The sequence below is a fragment of the Hemiscyllium ocellatum genome, chromosome 43 (genome assembly GCF_020745735.1).
Source record: "Hemiscyllium ocellatum isolate sHemOce1 chromosome 43, sHemOce1.pat.X.cur, whole genome shotgun sequence".
Taxonomy (NCBI): domain Eukaryota; kingdom Metazoa; phylum Chordata; class Chondrichthyes; order Orectolobiformes; family Hemiscylliidae; genus Hemiscyllium; species Hemiscyllium ocellatum.
Window position 1 is genome coordinate 22,361,479 of NC_083443.1, and position 17,805 is coordinate 22,379,283.

The 17,805-nt window shown below is 39.1% G+C and overlaps 1 protein-coding gene across 7 annotated transcripts in view; it reads right to left on the minus strand.

Moving 5' to 3' along the window:
• Window positions 1-17,805, minus strand: part of kcnma1a (potassium large conductance calcium-activated channel, subfamily M, alpha member 1a) — an 858,112-nt gene that overhangs the window by 283,044 nt on the left and 557,263 nt on the right. For all 7 annotated transcript variants that reach the window (XM_060854015.1, XM_060854014.1, XM_060854016.1 and 4 more), the window contains one exon: window positions 13,848-13,923. In XM_060854015.1, coding sequence (XP_060709998.1) covers window positions 13,848-13,923 — 76 coding nt within the window. The remainder of the gene's footprint in view (window positions 1-13,847; window positions 13,924-17,805) is intronic.

Here is a 17,805-nt window from a genome sequence, read left to right on the forward strand (position 1 = left end):
TCTTCACATGCGCCCTGGATTTCTTTTAAAATAAAATGGCTGACAAATCTAGCAGAAAGGAGATTACCACAACTGCTGATGGTGTATTTAGGAAGGCTGGTCATACCATCACATCAAAGTCCCTTGTTAAGATAAGAGTTTGCACAGAGCCAGCATTGGAGCTCACCTTCACCATTTAAATCCCTGTTAGGATTACAAAAGCTTTTAGCTGTTCAAACTATCAACATTTACATTCTGCAAGTTCATAAACATTGCCATTCAACAGCTGAAGAAAGACAATATTTGCAGATGATGTGATCATAAAGCAATTGCCAAAGCTGGAAATGATTAATGCACAGTTCCATTCAATACAAGTTTTTATTCAGGCCAGTGAAGTACATATTCTTTAACTGAATAAATTATTTTAATATATTTTTCTGTATTAAATACACCACTGGGTAATGTAATAATCAGGATAAAAAAACTATAGAAAGATTTTTGTTTTAAATTTCATGGCACACTGTGCACGAAGATTCTTCATATCTATTCTTGTTTCGTGGAAAATGTGTTTAAGTGGATTAGAGTTTTTTCCACTTTCAATCAGAGCAACTAAAGATGACCCCTGGATTAATCAGGAGCATGTTCAAGCTCCTCAACATCTGTGCACAGCTAGGATTTCAACAAGGTCTCAAACAGGCTTGAAAAATCCCCATTTTGCTCCTGACTAAATAATAACTTTTAAGACAGAGGTCATATAGAGCCATCATTGGAGCTCGCCTTCACCATTTAAATCCTTTCAGGATTACAAAAGCTTTTAGTTATTCAAATTATCAACATTTACAATCCTGCACTGCAGAAACATAATATCTAGCCAGAAGCAAAATGGACTATTTTGAAATTCAATATGCTGTAAATTTTCTTGTTGCCTGTGAGGTAAATGTTTATGCTGATCCATTCTACAGGATAGCAATGTGGAAATAAGTGCCCTTTTCTTCCAACATAATCACAAACCAAGTGAATACATAAATAGGACACTTGCCTTGTACTGGCCATAGTTGCATTACATAGTTTCCATCACAGCCATAACACTTCAAAATATTATAAGCAAAGCTAGCAAATGTTAAAGCACATTGCAAGAATCTTGTTCAGGAAACAGAATGCATCCAATATCTGTAATAGTCAACTTTGCATCACAAACTCGATAACACTGCTGCAATTACGCCGAGGATTATTGATAGTCTTACAGCACAGACACAGAGCATTCGACCAACTCATCCATGCTCACCAGACATAGCAATCTGGCCTTCTCCCATTTGCCAGCATTGGGCCCATATCCCTGTAAATCCTTTCTAATCATATACCCGCTCAGATGCTTTTTAAATGTTATAATTGTACTCTCCTCCACTATTTCCTCTGGCAGTTCATTCCATATGCACACCACCCTCTGCGTGAAAATGCTACCCATCAGATCCTTAAAACTTCTGTTATGAAGATGTGGGTGCACTTTACGAGAGTTAAAAGTAGCAGAACTACCGGACATAGCACCAAGTGTTCTCAATAAGGTAACAATGTAACACTTGGTTGAACAACTTGATTAGCTCATTGCCTGGAGATAAAAACAAATTCAAATTCAGCCAATCAGTTTAAACTATACCCCGAAAAATACCAAACTCTAATCCAGTTTGATTTGAGTATACTGACAATCTTAAAAGCCAATGACACAGTCTGATACTTTAGGGGTAGAGGACTGGGGAAAATTGAACAGTTGAGAGGAGAACTGCCAAGCCCCATCATGTAAAAGAATGGTTGAAAAATAGCTCTCTTAAAAGTACCTTTCTTGATCAGTAATCTGTTACTCAGAAATTCCTAAGAAGACACAGGAAGATCCAAATAGAAGAACTAAAAGCTGCCTGATTTTGAGATAAGTGTTGTGTTGTAAAACTTAATTGGGAGTTTTATCGGACTAGTATTATAGAAAGGAAGGTCAAAGATAGGTTTGAGTAAGGACTTGGTCATAGCTGTTAGTTAATTATTTTCTATTAATACATTAAGAAATAAAGATGTTAATTTTTACTTTAAATAATTCTTGGCTACAATTTTTACAAATTACTGCATGGGATAAATCTTTTCTGTGTTGCTGGTTTTAAATTAAGCAGGAGGGTTTACTTCATGTCGTATCACTTGCCCCTCTCACCTTAAATCTATGCTCTCTAAGGTTTGGAGGAAAACGTCATCAGGAACTAAGGGAAACCCACCGTACCACAGTTGAGGGTAATAGGGTGCAAGAACACTCCAAATCAGGAGCAGGGCATTCAGTCTCTCTGTCGGACTCAGAACTGGACCTTCCCAGCTTTAATCTCACCCTGATGACATCAGATGAGGGCAATCCCCCCCTGGGGATGATCAGGATGACTATCTCATTGCAGAGATATCCAATAGCTCACCCACACTACAGGGAGGCAAGTACTCCCCCAATGACAAGACCATGAGTGAACAAACATTGGATCGACGGGTAACTCTACAAACTCTCAAAATGAATTTTAAAATTGCCAGTATTAAGATGCAAAGTGTTAAATCCACACTTTAGCAAAGTGTTACCATGTTGGCTTACTTGGCCAATATCAAATCGGACCTCCTATTTCTGCAGCAGTGCGGGATACTACACCTAATGGAAATGGTTGGAGACCACTGGCCTTTGATTTGGTCAGGGGAGGAGTGGAGTATGATAACTGCTTCTCTAGCCTGGAGGTAACTTCACCACCTCCAAAGTTAAGGTGGTAGTTTGTGGGGGTGGGGGTGGGGGCTGCCTCCTCATAGCAGATGTTATGGACAGAAATACTCCTGAGACTAATTAACATGTATACTCCAGTGGAAAAGAGTGAGCACAGAGTTGTGAACACTTATTTTTGACTACCAAGTACAAGCACAGCGCATGTACATATTATTTTTAATCTATAAAATACAAGGCCCTGTGTAATAGTATATCTCACTTCCAATACATGCAGTACCAGTGTGATGTTAGGTATATCGGCCATACATATAAAGACTGGCAGTTCACATTAAACGGCATCTCTATTCGGCTGTTCACAACAAACTAGGCAATGTCTGCACCAATGAGCATGCGCTTGCAAAGCTCACCACACTATTGTGTGACATTAGGTGTGATTCTGCAAGTGGACAATATTTGCTGGATAATTTCGAATGTTTGCAGAATGATGCTGACAACAAAATTTGGATTGTCAGTCAAGCTCACAACTCAGTGCACTTTTTCATAAGACAACCTGTCAATCTAGGTTTTCGTTAGGTAAACCTTCTCTAAACTACTTCCAAAATATTTATATCCTTCCATTAATATGGTAGCCAATGCTGCACACTATAATCTGGATGTGGTCTCAACATGCATAACTGAATCATAACCTCCCTACTTTTATATTCAGTTTTACTCGTAATAAATAATAACATTTCTCTCCTAATTACCTGCTGTTCCTATAACTTGTACAGTAGTCATTCATATCCCTCTGCATCTAAATTATATCACCATTTAGGTCAGTCTTTTTATTCTTCCTGCCAAAATGGAAAATTACACATTTTCCCACATTACATTCTACTTGGCAGATCTTTGCCCACTCACTTATCTTTTTGAAACTTTATGTACTGTTCACAAGTTGACTTTTTAAATCTATCCTTGTGTCATTAGCAAATTTGGCAAACAGATCATACAAGTATCTAAAGATGGTAAAGTTGAGGTCCCAGCACCAATTCCCTGTGACACGCAACTTGTTACATCTTGTAAACTGTAAGAGACCCAGCTACGTCTACTCTGTTTCTAGTTAGCAATCCAATCTTCCAACCATGTCAATATGCTTCCCATTACACCAACAGCTTCCATTTTCCACAATAGCCTTTGATGCGACACTTTACCAAATGTCTTCTGGAAATTTCAGCACAATCAATCCACCAATTCCCTTTTATCCACAGCACATTACTTCCACCACGATCATAATTAGTTGGTTAAATATGATTTCCCTTTCACAAAACCATTTTGATTCTGTCTGGTTACCTTTAACTTTTCCAAATATCCCACTATAACTTCTTCAATCAGATTTTCAATAAAAAAATTAGGAAAGCTCACAGAATGTTACATTTTATCATCAGGGAATTGAATAAAAAAGGATGAATGTTATGCTTCAACTACTGGTGAGACCACATCTGGAATACTGTGCGTAATGTTGGTCATCTGATTTAAGTGTTGACTGAGGCTTTGCCATTCAATTTATTTGGTGAACACAAACTCACAAACACCAAATTCACTCAATCAAAATCAATCTTTATTTGACAAAATGCAAGCGACTATCTCCTGTTATAGAGTCAAAGAGATATACAGCATGGAAACAGACCCTTCGGTCCAACCTGTCCATGCCGACCGGATATCCCAACCCAATATAGTCCCACCTAACAGCACCTGGCCCATATCCCTCCAAACCCTTCCTATTCATATACCCATCCAAATGCCTCTTAAAGGTTGCAATTGTACCAGCCTCCACCACATCCTCTGGCAGCTCATTCCATACACGTACCACCCTCTGTGTGAAAACGTTACCCCTTAGGTCTCTTTTATATCTTTCCCCTCTCACCCAAAACTTATGCCCTCTAATTCTGGACTCCCCCAGGGAAAAGACTTTGTCTATTTATTCTATCCATGCCCCTCATAATTTTGTAAACCTCTATAAGGTCACCCCTCAGCCTCCGATGCTCCAGGGAAAACAGCCCCAGCCTGTTCAACCTCTTCCTATAGCTCAAATACTCCAACACTGGCAACATCCTTGTAAATCTTTTCTGAACCCTTTCAAGTTTCACAACTTCTTTCCGATAGGAAGGAGACCAGAATTGCATGCAATATTCCAACAGTGGCCTAACCAATGTCTTGTGCAGCCGCAACATGACCTCCCAACTCCTGTACTCAATATTCTGACCAATAAAGGAAAGCATACCAAATGCTTTCTTCACGATCCTAGCTACCTGTGACTCCACTTTCAAGGAGCTATGAACCTGCACTCCAAGGTCTTTTTGTTCAGCAACACTCCCTAGGACCTTACCATTAAGTGTATAAGTCCTGCTAAGATGTGCTTTTCCAAAATGCAGCACCTCGCATTTATCGGAATTAAACTCCATCTGCTACTTCTCAGCTCATTGGCCCATCTGGTCCAGATCCTGTTGTAATCTGAGGTAACCCTCTTCGCTGTCCACTACACCTCCAATTTTGGTGTCATCTGCAGACTTACTAACTGTACCTCTTATGCTTGCATTCAAATCATTTATGTAAATGACAAAACGTAGAGGGCCCAGCACCAATCCTTGTGGCACTCCACTGGTCACAGGCCTCCAGTCTAAAAAACAACCCTCCATCACCACTCTCTGTCTTCTATCTTTGAGCCAGTTCTGTATCCAAATGGCTAGTTGTCCCTGTATTCCATTAGATCCAACCTTGCTAATTAGTCTCCCATGGGGAACCTTGTTGAACGCCTTACTGAAGTCCATATAGATCACATCTACTGCTCTGCCCTCATCAATCTTCTTTGTTACTTCTTCAAAAAACTCAATCAAGTTTGTGAGACATGACTACGACATATTTCCAAAAATAATCAATAATTAACCTTCCCAGTAAGATCAGTGAGCCAAATCAGAGTCATAATGGCCAGGCGCCAACAGGGGCTGCGTTGAGGTCTCTGGGTTCCATCTTTGGGTCTTCAAGCTCAAGATTCATGTTATTGACCAGACCAGACCCGCTCAAAAATTTTTTAAGAAGGTAGAATAGAATAGAATGCCAGGTGCACTTGAACGATTACAGTGAAAAGATTGTGATGTCGCCTCTTGGCGCCATCTTAGGTATAAAGTACTTAGGTACAGATGCTTTAAGTGTTGTTATAGAGTTAAAGAAATACAGGTTAGCAAGGGAGCAGAGTTTAAAAAGTCAAGAATGATAAAAGAAAGTAGCCTGGATCCTAACATGTTCTTATTTTAAAGGCAAACTTTAAGAGTCTCAACTATTCGACGTTGAGCAAAACACAGACAACCAAAAGAAATAGGAATTTAGAATAACTTAGCTCTATTGGAAATTGAATGGAATAATGGATATAGTAACTATGCCAATTAACTGTAGTAACATCCCATTACCATATCTCTTGGCAAAAGGAAAATTCAGGTACAATTCTCACATGCAGTTCTCCAATCCAGGAAGAAAAAACATCAAGGGAAAACTCAGTGAGAGTAGTAGCGAAGACTTAAGTTCCCAACTCTCTTGAGACTGCAATAGCTTCTGCTTAAAGCTAAAACTAAACACAACTAGAAAGCCTGGTCTGAGAGAACTGACCACATCCAGGCTGCTTCCATTGTTCCAACTTCAAAAAGAACCCCAAGCAATCACAAGTTGTTTACTTTCTTAGAGACAGCTCATTATCTCTGCCTTATAACCTTCATTCAATAAAAAACAGGACCAAATAACCTCTTGAAAGCCATAGCATTGTCACAGTTCTTTTTTTCTTCTTGCGATGATTGTTCCTGGGTTGTTGCTCCAGCATTTTGTTCACCTGAAGATGGTGTGTGTCTCAGTTCCTGCATTCCTGCATGTAGCAAGCCAACTCCTATCATTTCAATAGGCACAATTTCATTATTCCAGTTGATCAGGTTGTCTCGTGATTTTCATTTCATTAGACAACATCTCGTTCCCTCAGTTAATTATGGTATCGCCTGCCATTGAGCCTGCAATTTGCTATGCCCATATTTAGTTAGAGCCACTCCACTCCTCAGAGTTGGCCACTTTTACCAGCATGCAATTCTGGCTGCAAGGAAGGATGTAAATGTGTTGGAGGCAGTTCAGATAATGCCTGGAATGAAGTATGGGTTGTGGGTAGTTTTCTTATTAACAAAGGAATGCAAGATGAGCAAGGCTCAAATTTGATGTTGCAAATATTCAAAGAAATATTGACTAGTTTGTGAATTTAAAAAAATTGACATTTTCTGCTTTTCATTCACAATCTCAAGGTGCACTAGAAAGACTCATAAAGCTTTGAAGATCATGTTTAGAATGTATTGCCAAGAATTTCCTAATGATTAGGATAAGGGGATCTTTTATTACTATTTTTCATTAGGAATACATTGAATGAGTTCACAGGATTGAGTTTATTTCACTTACATGTGGACATTAGGTAAGAGGGCCACTTAAAGAAAACAATTATAAACTATAGGTCAGAAATACTTCAAACTTATTTTCAATTTTCAGAAAAGGATTGCTCAAATGATGTGATTTGGCTAAAAACCGTTTGGAAAGTGCTCAACAATTAAAGCTCGAGAAGATGAAAAAGACCAAATTCAAATTTTTGCTACTGGAGACTAGGTGTTAGTGCTGTTATTTGTCTCTAGGAAACCATTCAATGCAAAGTCCGCTGAACCTTATCAAATCAAAAATAAAATCAATCATGAATTGTGTTAGTGAACAGGCCAGACAAGAGAAAGAACCAACAAGTGTGTCACATTCAAAAGATATGATGACAGGGATGATAGTTAGGTGAGAACTGTACCAACAATACTGAAAGATACATGGAGTGAAAAAGAAATATCACAGCAATTAGAGAATGAATCAGAAATTAAAAATTCAAAGTATATCCTCCCAACAATCAGACTGGAAAATGCAAAGATGCTGAAGAGCTTGAATAATATTAAACTTCATTGTCCAGAAGACTATTAAGGTGGCTTACCAAGGCTATCAGATTCTCATGACAAGGAATCGAAACCACAGCTAAATTAAACCCTATATAGGATGAGAAACGGCATGTTTTCTGGTATTTGAATACTGCAATGCGATGTTGTTTGGATTAATGGGGTTTTACGTTGTACTCAGAGTTTCACAATCTTTAGATGAGTGTTATATGTGCAAATAGTTTGGTTTATTCTATTGTATTTTACCTTTATTTCTTTTGCACAATAATTTTTTGTTTTACTGTTAAAACCAAATCTGCAACATTGCATGCGTGTTTCAGTGAAGAGACCACCTTGTTATAAACAAACAAAACGCTTTATCAAGCCAGATTTCAGCCTTGTATCTGATTTGTTCTATAGTAACAGGACATAGATAGATTCTTGTTTGAGAAGAGGATGACAGGTTTTTAGGAGTAGGCAAGAATGGAGATTTGAGGTTCCAATCAGATCAGCTGTAAAACATTTTGCTCACCCCTACCCTTACTTTACAGGTCTGGCCTTTCTTGCCTCTTTTTATTGCCTGTTTTTTGGGAAACCAAGACATCATGGGTTAACAACAGAAATCCTGTTAAACTGAAGGCATGCAGCCTCCTTCAAACATTGTGATGACTGATCCACCTCCTCAGAGCACACTGTATCCCTAAATCAGCAAGTTTGAGGCAAATCATGTTCATGTTTCTACTCCATTAACTTTTTAAACTTCCTATCTGAACCAAATCCATCTTTTGTTGGCAGTTGTTTATTGACTTAAAAGTACTTTGCTTAAGTTTGTTAGAAATATACTTCAAACTATTAACATCAAATACTTTCGTTGGAACATCATCTGACAAAGATGACCACTGCGTTACTTCCATAAATTAGAATTGTCAATGCAATGAGTTAGCATTTATGTTTTTTTGCTACCAGAACTCTCTGCTGGAAATTGGTAAAAGCAGAAGAGTGACAATGGGGATAACTCTTGCAAGGCTGAGAAGTCACTTAAGTTTACTTCTCATCTAACTTTAAGCAAAAACATGGATTCATACTAAAATATTAGTTGAATGTAATACATTATCATCCCACATGATGCAGAGGTGTGGGATTTTAGACTGGCGTGGACAAAGTCAGAAGTCACATAACACCAGGTTATAGTCCACCAGGTATTTTTGAAACCACAAGCTTTCAGAGCGCTGCTCCTTCATCTAGTGATTTTACCTGACGAAGGAGCAGAGCTCTGAAAGCTTGTGGTTTCAAATAAAACTATTGGACTATAACCTGGTGCCATGAAACTTCAGACTCGGTTGGGATAGATACTTTGTTTTAGTTATATCATAAGTAGTTAATTGTGCTGGATCATACGCCTGTTCAGGCTAAACATCTGAGATGCAGAAGCAGGAAATTAGAAGAATATAATAGATTTGCCAATTACTTAAAATAGACCTGACAGAAGGAAAGATCCTCCATGAGAACTCGGAACTCCTGGTAAACTGCATTTATTTTGAACGTTTAATTTTGAGGTTTGCAGGTGAAGTGAAAATGCAAAATGTAGTAGATAATGAGCGAGTCAGTAGTTCAAAATGTGAGGTTATGCAATCTGGTGGGATAAAATAGAAGAGCTGAATATTATTTTAATGAAGAAAGACTGCAGAAAGCTAGAGAGGAGAGAGATTTGGGAGTCTTCGTCCATGAATCACAGCAATCAAGTTCACCAGGTAACACAGCTGGCAAATGGAATGTTAGCTTTTATTTCGAATTTATTTCTTATATTTAGAATATAAAGTCACAAGGTTTTGGAATACTACGAAAAGTTTTAAACCCCTTATCTAAGGAAAGTTATACTGGCATTGGAGGCAGTTGAAAGAAGGTACACTAGGCAGACACCAGGTAAGGAGGGACTGCTTTATGAGGAGAAGTTGAGCAGATTGGACCTGCACTTATTTGATGGCAGGTAATAATAGAATTGGGCTGTGCTCCTAATGCATTTGCATCATTTTACTGTTCCAAACGCAACTTAAAAGTGAGGAAAAATACAAAATGATTTCACTACGTTTGCAATGTATTTCAATTTTCTTTGAGCAATCAAAGCTAGCTACAGATGGATTATAAATTCACTGCTTTCCATCTCAAACTGATACTATTTTTCAGCAGTAGGCATTGTTTGTCCCTCTTTTATGGCAAACCTGTAAACATCAATGAGAACTGTATTTACATTTTAATCCACAATCCTTCTTCAATCAGTACAAAACATCTTTGACTTCTTTTTTAAACCATTTAACTGGATTACTGAAATCCAGCTCAGCCCTCAGTAACCTTTCATCCAAAATCTTGTCTTTAAAAAAAACATTTTTTAAATGACTTTCTGAATACTAAATAAACCGTTGCTCTGTTGTCAAAGAGACAAGTATGATTCTGAAACACACAGCGCAGAAAAATCCCATATGCAACTTGCAAGTTGTGGGGATGTCGGAGTATCTTAAGGTACTACAGTTTTTTTCAGTGACCCTAAACTAAACAGATGGACTCTGCCTGAGTGTATGGACAGCTGGCAACAATGAAAATAATATTTAAAAATCACACAACACCAGGTTAGAGTCCAACAAGTTTATTTGGAAGCACTAGCTTTCGGAGCACTGCTCCTTTGTCAGGTGGTTGTGCAGTACAAGATCGTAGGGCACAGAATTTATAGCAAAAGTTTACGGTGTGATGTAACGGAAATTATATATTAAAAAAGACCTGGATTGTTTGTTAAGTCTCTCATCTTTTAGAATGGGCATGTCAGTTTCAGTTCTTTCATGTGTAAATTCCAGAACTTTTAAGAAAGTTCTGTTACATCACACCGTAAACGTTTGCTATAAATTCTGTGTCCTACGATCTTATAATTCACAACCACCTGATGAAGGAGCAGTGCTCACAAAGCGAGTGTGTTTCCAAATAAACCTGTTGGACTATAACCTGACATTGTGTGATTTTTAACTTTGTACACACCAGTCCAACACCGGCACTTCCAAATCGGAATTAATAGAGATGGGTGGTAATGCCTATTATTCTGTACAAGTCAGCAAATGAAGACACAGGAACAGAAAATAATGGACCAAGGAAAGAAGCAAATGAAATTGTTTTTAATTGCATCAACATAATGAAAATTAGGAAAGAAGAACATTCTTGAAAACTTTATACAGCTATGTCCATTTCAAGACCTAAATTGTGGTGTTTACAAGGAATACTGTCACCTTGACTGACTCACACTTCAAATAAAAATCCACAATGACACAGTCAATAGGAGAATGACCCAATCCATGGGACAATGATGTCATATAAGAGGGATTTTGTCTGGCTAAAAATGATTACACTGAAGTTTGCAAAATCTCAGACCAATTCAGTAGGCATCAGGTTCACCTCTTGTCACAAAATTGTTGGATTAACAGTCACTACACAACTTGAATATATAATCCAGACTGACAATTCTGTGTGGAACTAAAGATGTGCAACATTATCGAAGGGCTCCATTTATTGCATTTTGGTAAACCAAACAAAGGCAGGATTTATACAGTTAAAAGTTGGGCCTTGGTAGCTTTGTAGAACAGAGAGACTCAGGGGTTCAGGTACATAATTCTTTGAAGTTTGCATTACACGTAGACAGGACATCATTGAAGTTATACAGGATGTTTGTGAAGCCTCTTCTGGAGTACTGTATCCAGTTCTGGTCTCCTTGTCACAGGAAGAAAAATATTAAACTGAAGAGGGTTCAGAAAATATTTACCAGGATGATGCCAGGAATGGAAGGTTTGAATTATAAGAAGAGGCTGGACAAACTAGGACCTTTTTTTCTTCACTGGAGTGTAGGAGGTTAAGGGGTTACCTTATAGAGGTTTATAAAATTATGAGGGGTATAGATGAGGTGAATGGCAAGGGTCTTTTCCCTCAGGTAAGGAATTTTAAAACTGAAGGACATATTTTCGAGGCGAGAGAAGAAAGATTTAAAACAGGCATGAGGGGCAATTTGTTTTTGCACAGACTGGAATGAACTTCCAGAGGAAGTTGCAGATGTGGTTACAGTTACAACATTTACAAGATATTTGGATAAATACATGAGTAAGAGAAGTCCAAGAAGGTGGGACCTAGTTGAGTTTGGGATTACAGTAAGCATGGACCTATTGGACCGAGGTGTCTGTTTCTATGCTGTATGACTCAATAACTCTTTGAGCATGATTCTATCTGGAGATGAGAAAGGAGTTCTATTAGTATCCTGAATTCCAGAGAGCAGATAAGAATGACTGCTCTTGACACAATGAACCAAGTGCTGTATCAAGGGGCCCCAGCAAAACTAAAATTAATTAAAATAAAAATGGAAAACACAGCTGATTGGAATCTTAACTTACACCTAAGATGGTTGTTGGAGATCAGTCATTTCAGGGTAGTGTCCTAGGCCTAACCATCTTCAGCTGTTTCATCAATGACGTTCCCTCCATCATGGGGTCAGACATTCACTGATCATTACACAACGTTCAGTGATATTTACAACACCACAGATACTGAAGCAATCCATGCCCAAATACAGCAAGGCCTAGACAAAATTGATTCTGGCTTGACAAGCGACAAGTAATATTCACACTCCACAAGTAGCAGGAAATAACCATCCCCAACAAGCACAAGCCTCACTAGCATCTCTTGCCACTCAGTGGAGTTGCCATCACTGAATCCCCTACTCTCAACAATCTAGGGGTTTACCATTGACCAGAAACTGAACTGAACAAGCTATGTAATTACTGCGGCTGCAACAGCAGTTCAGAGGCTGGGAATCTTGCTGCAAGTAACTCACATCTTGACTCTCAAAGACTCATCTATTATCTATAAGGCACAATTCAGGAATGTGATGGAATACTCCCACTTGCTTCACTGAGTGCAGCTTCAACACTCATGAAGCTTGACACCATCCAGGACAAAGTAAATTGCTTAACTGACACCACATCCACAAATATTCACTCTCTCCTCTACCAATACATAGTAGCAGCATTATCATTTGTGTATTAATTGCAAAAATTCACCAAGGCTTCTTGAACAGTACCATCCACACTTACAATCGCTGCAATCTAGAATGAGACTGGCAACCGATACATGGGAACATTACCATCACCTGCAAGTTTTTCTGCAAGCTTCCCAGCATCCCAACTTAGAAATATATTGTTAATCCTTCAAAGTCCCAGAACTCTCTTCCTCATAGAATTGTAGGGCAACTGCTCCAAATGGGCTACATTAGTTCAAGAAGGCTGCTTACCCCACTACTGCAAGAGTGATTAGGAATGGGAAATAAACAGCTGGCCCAATCAGTGATACCCTCTTCCTCTCAAATGAGTAGAAAAAAAAGCAATTGGTTAGCACTACATACTCAGAGTCATAATAAGGCTCAAGCTCTTAAAATGAAAGCCCTGTTGCTGGAGTTTGCACTAGATTCATCACCTGCACTTAAGTTTTGCACTTGCTGGCTGGGTTGAAATGTAAATTCATTTAAAAAGATACATAATAATTTATTTGCATTTACATAAGGAAAATTTGAGTACATGTAAAAAATATACAAATTATTTCTTGGCGTAAAAACGTTTGGAAAACCAGTAAGACGGCACTCAGTAGTGCATGTACCTTTGCCATATTAATGGTCCATAACTGCAAAGGTGAGAAAAGAAATATTTTAATTTAGAGCTCCCATCTCTCTACAGGCCTCGGGTCAATCCACATCCAACAATCTACAACTACGTTCACAGTTTGACAACTGTGACAAACTGCATCACTGCTGCAGAGACAACCCACAACATACGATAATCATTAACAACATTCCGAATAAGACAACCCGCAATATTGTACAAAACAAAATCAATTGACCGCACCTCTCAAATGTTAATGAATTGTTTAAAAAGGAATCCACAACTTCATCAAAAATTAATTACTTCTTCTTTGAGTCACATTCTATGTAGCAAGTTTTGTTGAAAGCTGACGATTACTTTTTGAGATGTATTAATTACAGACACACAGGCTAACAAATGGACAAAAATGTTACCTCCACTACTAAATCATACAAGGCATGTCTAAAATAGTCCTTCAGAATGTTAAATGTCTGATTCAGAATTTGCGTTGCTTACCTTGTTTTTAGAATATTCAGAAATTGTAAAATCTCTGAGAACTGTATCAACCTGAGCGCTCTTAAAAATCGTAAGCCTGTGAAAAGAAACAATAGGTTAACATCCACTCGTCGCTGTTCAGAGCACTTAACAAACTGTGATATTCAGAACCAGTGTAAGCGTGAGCTCCTATGTAGTGTACACAAAGAATTAAGGGGTAACTTTCTGCAAGGGGAATCTCATCCTCTGGAGTGCAGATTAGAATTTATGGTTTGCTGTGTATATAAACAAAACATGGCCTGCAACTCAACAGATGCAGTGATTCTGTCGGGAAGCTTTCCCTTAGGTTTTAATTAATATAAGGATGCAACCTACTTCATATTTTCAAACTGCCAAGTCTTGAGAGCATCAGCATCAACAAAGAAAATGCGTTTGGAAACTGTATTCTGAGTCGAGGGCGTGGTGCTGGAAAAGCACAGCAGGTCAGGCAGCATCTAAGGAGCAGGAGAATCGATGTTTCATGCATAAGCTCTTCATCAGGGCTTATGCCCGAAATGTCAATCCTCCTACTCCTCGGATACTGCCTGACCTACTGTCCTTTCACAGCACAACACTCTCGACTCTGATCTCCAGCATCTGCAGTCCTCACTTTCTCCTAACTGTGTGTTCTGATCAATTTGCAACATATCATTGAAACAGAATGCTGTTTGTCATCAAATGGTGCTTTTGGCAATAGATTCCAACAACTCAAAGGGAAAGTGTGGAATCATCATACAAGACTTATAAATAAGTTATAGTTAGTCAGGCATTCCATGAAATGCTTGTGGGAGAATTGACTTCCTTCACCAGGTTTGCTGCATACCTGTGTTTTCCATTGGGTGAACGACAATCTTCACTGCAAGTACAAATCAAATTTCATCTGCTACTTTAGACACTATTATAACAGGAAACCCATCTTTTCCTTTATCTACAAACAAAAATTTATTTCTGCCTTGAGTTCTCTCCCAGAAGTGTTCACAGTACCCAAAGTTGGTTGGACCTGACTCAGTATAAATAGATTGCATGTTTATCCTGATACATTTGCTTATTTATACATGACAGTGCAGTGAGACTGCTCCAACACTACTAAAAATTTAACTGGAAATTATATGCATTAGACAGTGCACAGAATGGGCCTTTTGCCACAACAGTTGTACATCATATTTATGTTCCACACAACTTCCTTTTACATTTCCCCAATTAATCCCATCAACATATCTTACTAATCTTTTCCCTCTCAACTGTTTGTTTAATTTCCACATTAGTCAAATGTGGTTATTTCATAGAACAAATCACCATGTGAAAATGAGCTCAATGGTATCAATGGTGAGACTAGGTAATGGATAAACAGAGTAATTAGAGGATTGACTGTCAGTGTTCAAATTGGTTGTTATGTCAGGGCAGCGACACAATAGAAATTTGTGATTGAGTATTTGATGTGCTCAGCTGAAGAGACATGCAAGAGAAAAGCATAAAGAGACAAAATAAATAGAACACAAAGCAAGTAACACATTTTATTAAAATCTTTGTTAAAAATATCATACAGAGGGGAGTTCAAGATGGTGGCGATCTGAATCGATCAGCCTTGCTGAGCTCTGCACCCAACCCAAGGTAGTAATATGTTTTTGCCACCCACCTTCGATTTTTTTGGAAAAAGAAATTGTTAAATGGTAAAACAACTGTTTAAATCCTTTTTTGAGCAGGCGAGAATGACAAAGGGGAAGCAAACCGAGATGGCAACTGGTGAAGCAATTGCAGCTCCCTCCAAGCTGTTAAAGAAATCCCTGCACAGCAGAACATCATGGAGAAACTTGGAGCGATCTGACAGTTGACCCAGGAGCTGAGGGAAGTGACTCATAATCAACTGGAGCCCATCTCACCCTTGAGAGAAAGGTTCGGTCCTGACTGAGTAAGTTGATGACCTGGAAAATAGAGGTAGGAGGAAAAATATCCAGGCTGTTGGCCTGCCAGAGGGAGTAGAAGGTGGGAAGCCAGCAAGTATTTGTTTGAAGACTGGTTGCTACAATTTCTTGGCTGGGATGCCGAGGTGGACCGGGTCAAGGTTGACAGAGCTCACTGGGTTGAGGTGCGCAGATCCGGTCAGAATCAGTGCCCCCGCCCGGTTCTGATGTGATTTCAATGCTACAGGGACAGGCAGAGAGTCATGGATACTTCCAGAAGGTTGGGGAGAGATCCATAGGCCCTGACCTATCAAGGAACTAAGATAATGTTTTTCCACGACTTTTCTGCAGCAGTGATCCATAAGAGGAAATGGTTTGATGAGGTTAAGAGGAGGTTAAAGGATGTCAGCATTCAATATTCGATGAGGTACCCAGCTGTGCTTCTTTTAATTACTTACAAGGACAGTGTGAGGTCATTTCATTCCTTGGAACAAGCCAAAAACTTCTTGGAACTTTAAAATAATGTAGGTGTATTTATAGACATGGGCAATAATATCTGGGTTTTATTTGGTCTTGCTCTTATTTCTTGTACTTTCACTCTTTTCCCAAAGAAGCTGTTGTTGGTGGGTTTTATTTTCTCTCCAAGCTGGAGTGGTATTGATACTTGTGGGGAGGATGGACAGAGTGCTCATTGTTTTTGTTATACCGTTGTGTTTACAAGGTCTGTTGTTTGGTTTCCCCAACTGCTTGGGTTTGGGATGCGGCTCAAGCTGGAAGGGGCGATGGAGGTGAGTAAGGGAAAGTATGTGCCCTCTGTGGGCAGGCTTACAATCCCCCATTAAGTGCCTTTTGTGTTTTGCAGTTAGTTTTCTTTTGGTTTTTTGTAAATAGACTCTGAGTCTCCTTTTGAGTGTGCTCAGCATGTTGTAAAGCGAATTCTTCCTCTCGGCAGGTCAAAGGTGATTGTGAAGGATCATGGTTAGCAGCATTCTTAAATGGCATACTGGAATATCAGAGGGCTTCATTCGCCAGTTAAAAAGAAAAATGGTGTTGTCGAGCCTTAGAAAGGAGAGGGTGGATGTTGCCCTGTTACACAACACTTATCTTAATGACAAGGTACACTTGAAGTTACAGCAGGATGGGTTTGATCGGGTGGTTTTCTCGTCTTTTTGCACTAGGAGCAGAGGAGTGGCAATATTCATCTGGAAAGGTTTCCCATTTAATTTAATAGATTGCGTTAAAGACGAATACGGTCAGTTTGTTACTCTTAAGGCCCTTATAAATGGTGAGGAATATGGTATTTTGAATGCCTCCTGTCCTCCGGCCCACCTTCTTAAATTTCTGACTGATGCACTAAGCTGATGGCCTTGGCATTGCAGCCAAAGTGGGATGGGGGGAGAGGGGGGGTTGAAGTGAATTATGAACCTGTGCTGAATAGAATGTGCAAAGACCCCCCCCCCCTCCCAAAGCTTTCTTCACAATCTAAGCAGTTGGACAACCTTTGTGTGGAACTGTTTGGAGACGTTTCCACCCTACGGGCAAAGATTTTACATTCTTTTCCAATCCTCATAAATGCCACACGATGATTGATTATTTCCAACTCCCGTGGGTTTTGTAAATTTGGTGGTATCCTGTTCGATTGGGAATATTGCCATCTCTGATCATTCAACGGTGTATTTAATGGTTAAGATTCAGGATAAAGCAATGGGCTCACGGCACTAGCGAATGGATCCTTTCATCCTCAAGGACAGCAAGCTTGTAGAATACTTCTCAAGGGAATTTAAAGCTTTTTTGGCCATCAACTCAGGTACAGCTAGTAATCTTTCCATTTTTTGGGAGACTTCCAAGGTCTATGCTAGAGGGATATTTATCTCATACTCTGCCAACCAGAAGTGACAGAAGGGAGAGCAGCAACATCTGCTTGAGGCAGGACTGAAGGCAGCTGAGATGGCATATTACAGTAGATTGTCAGCGACTAAGCTGCAGCAGATCATAGCTCTCCGACCCACCTTAAACTCCATGTTAAAGCATACAGCAAG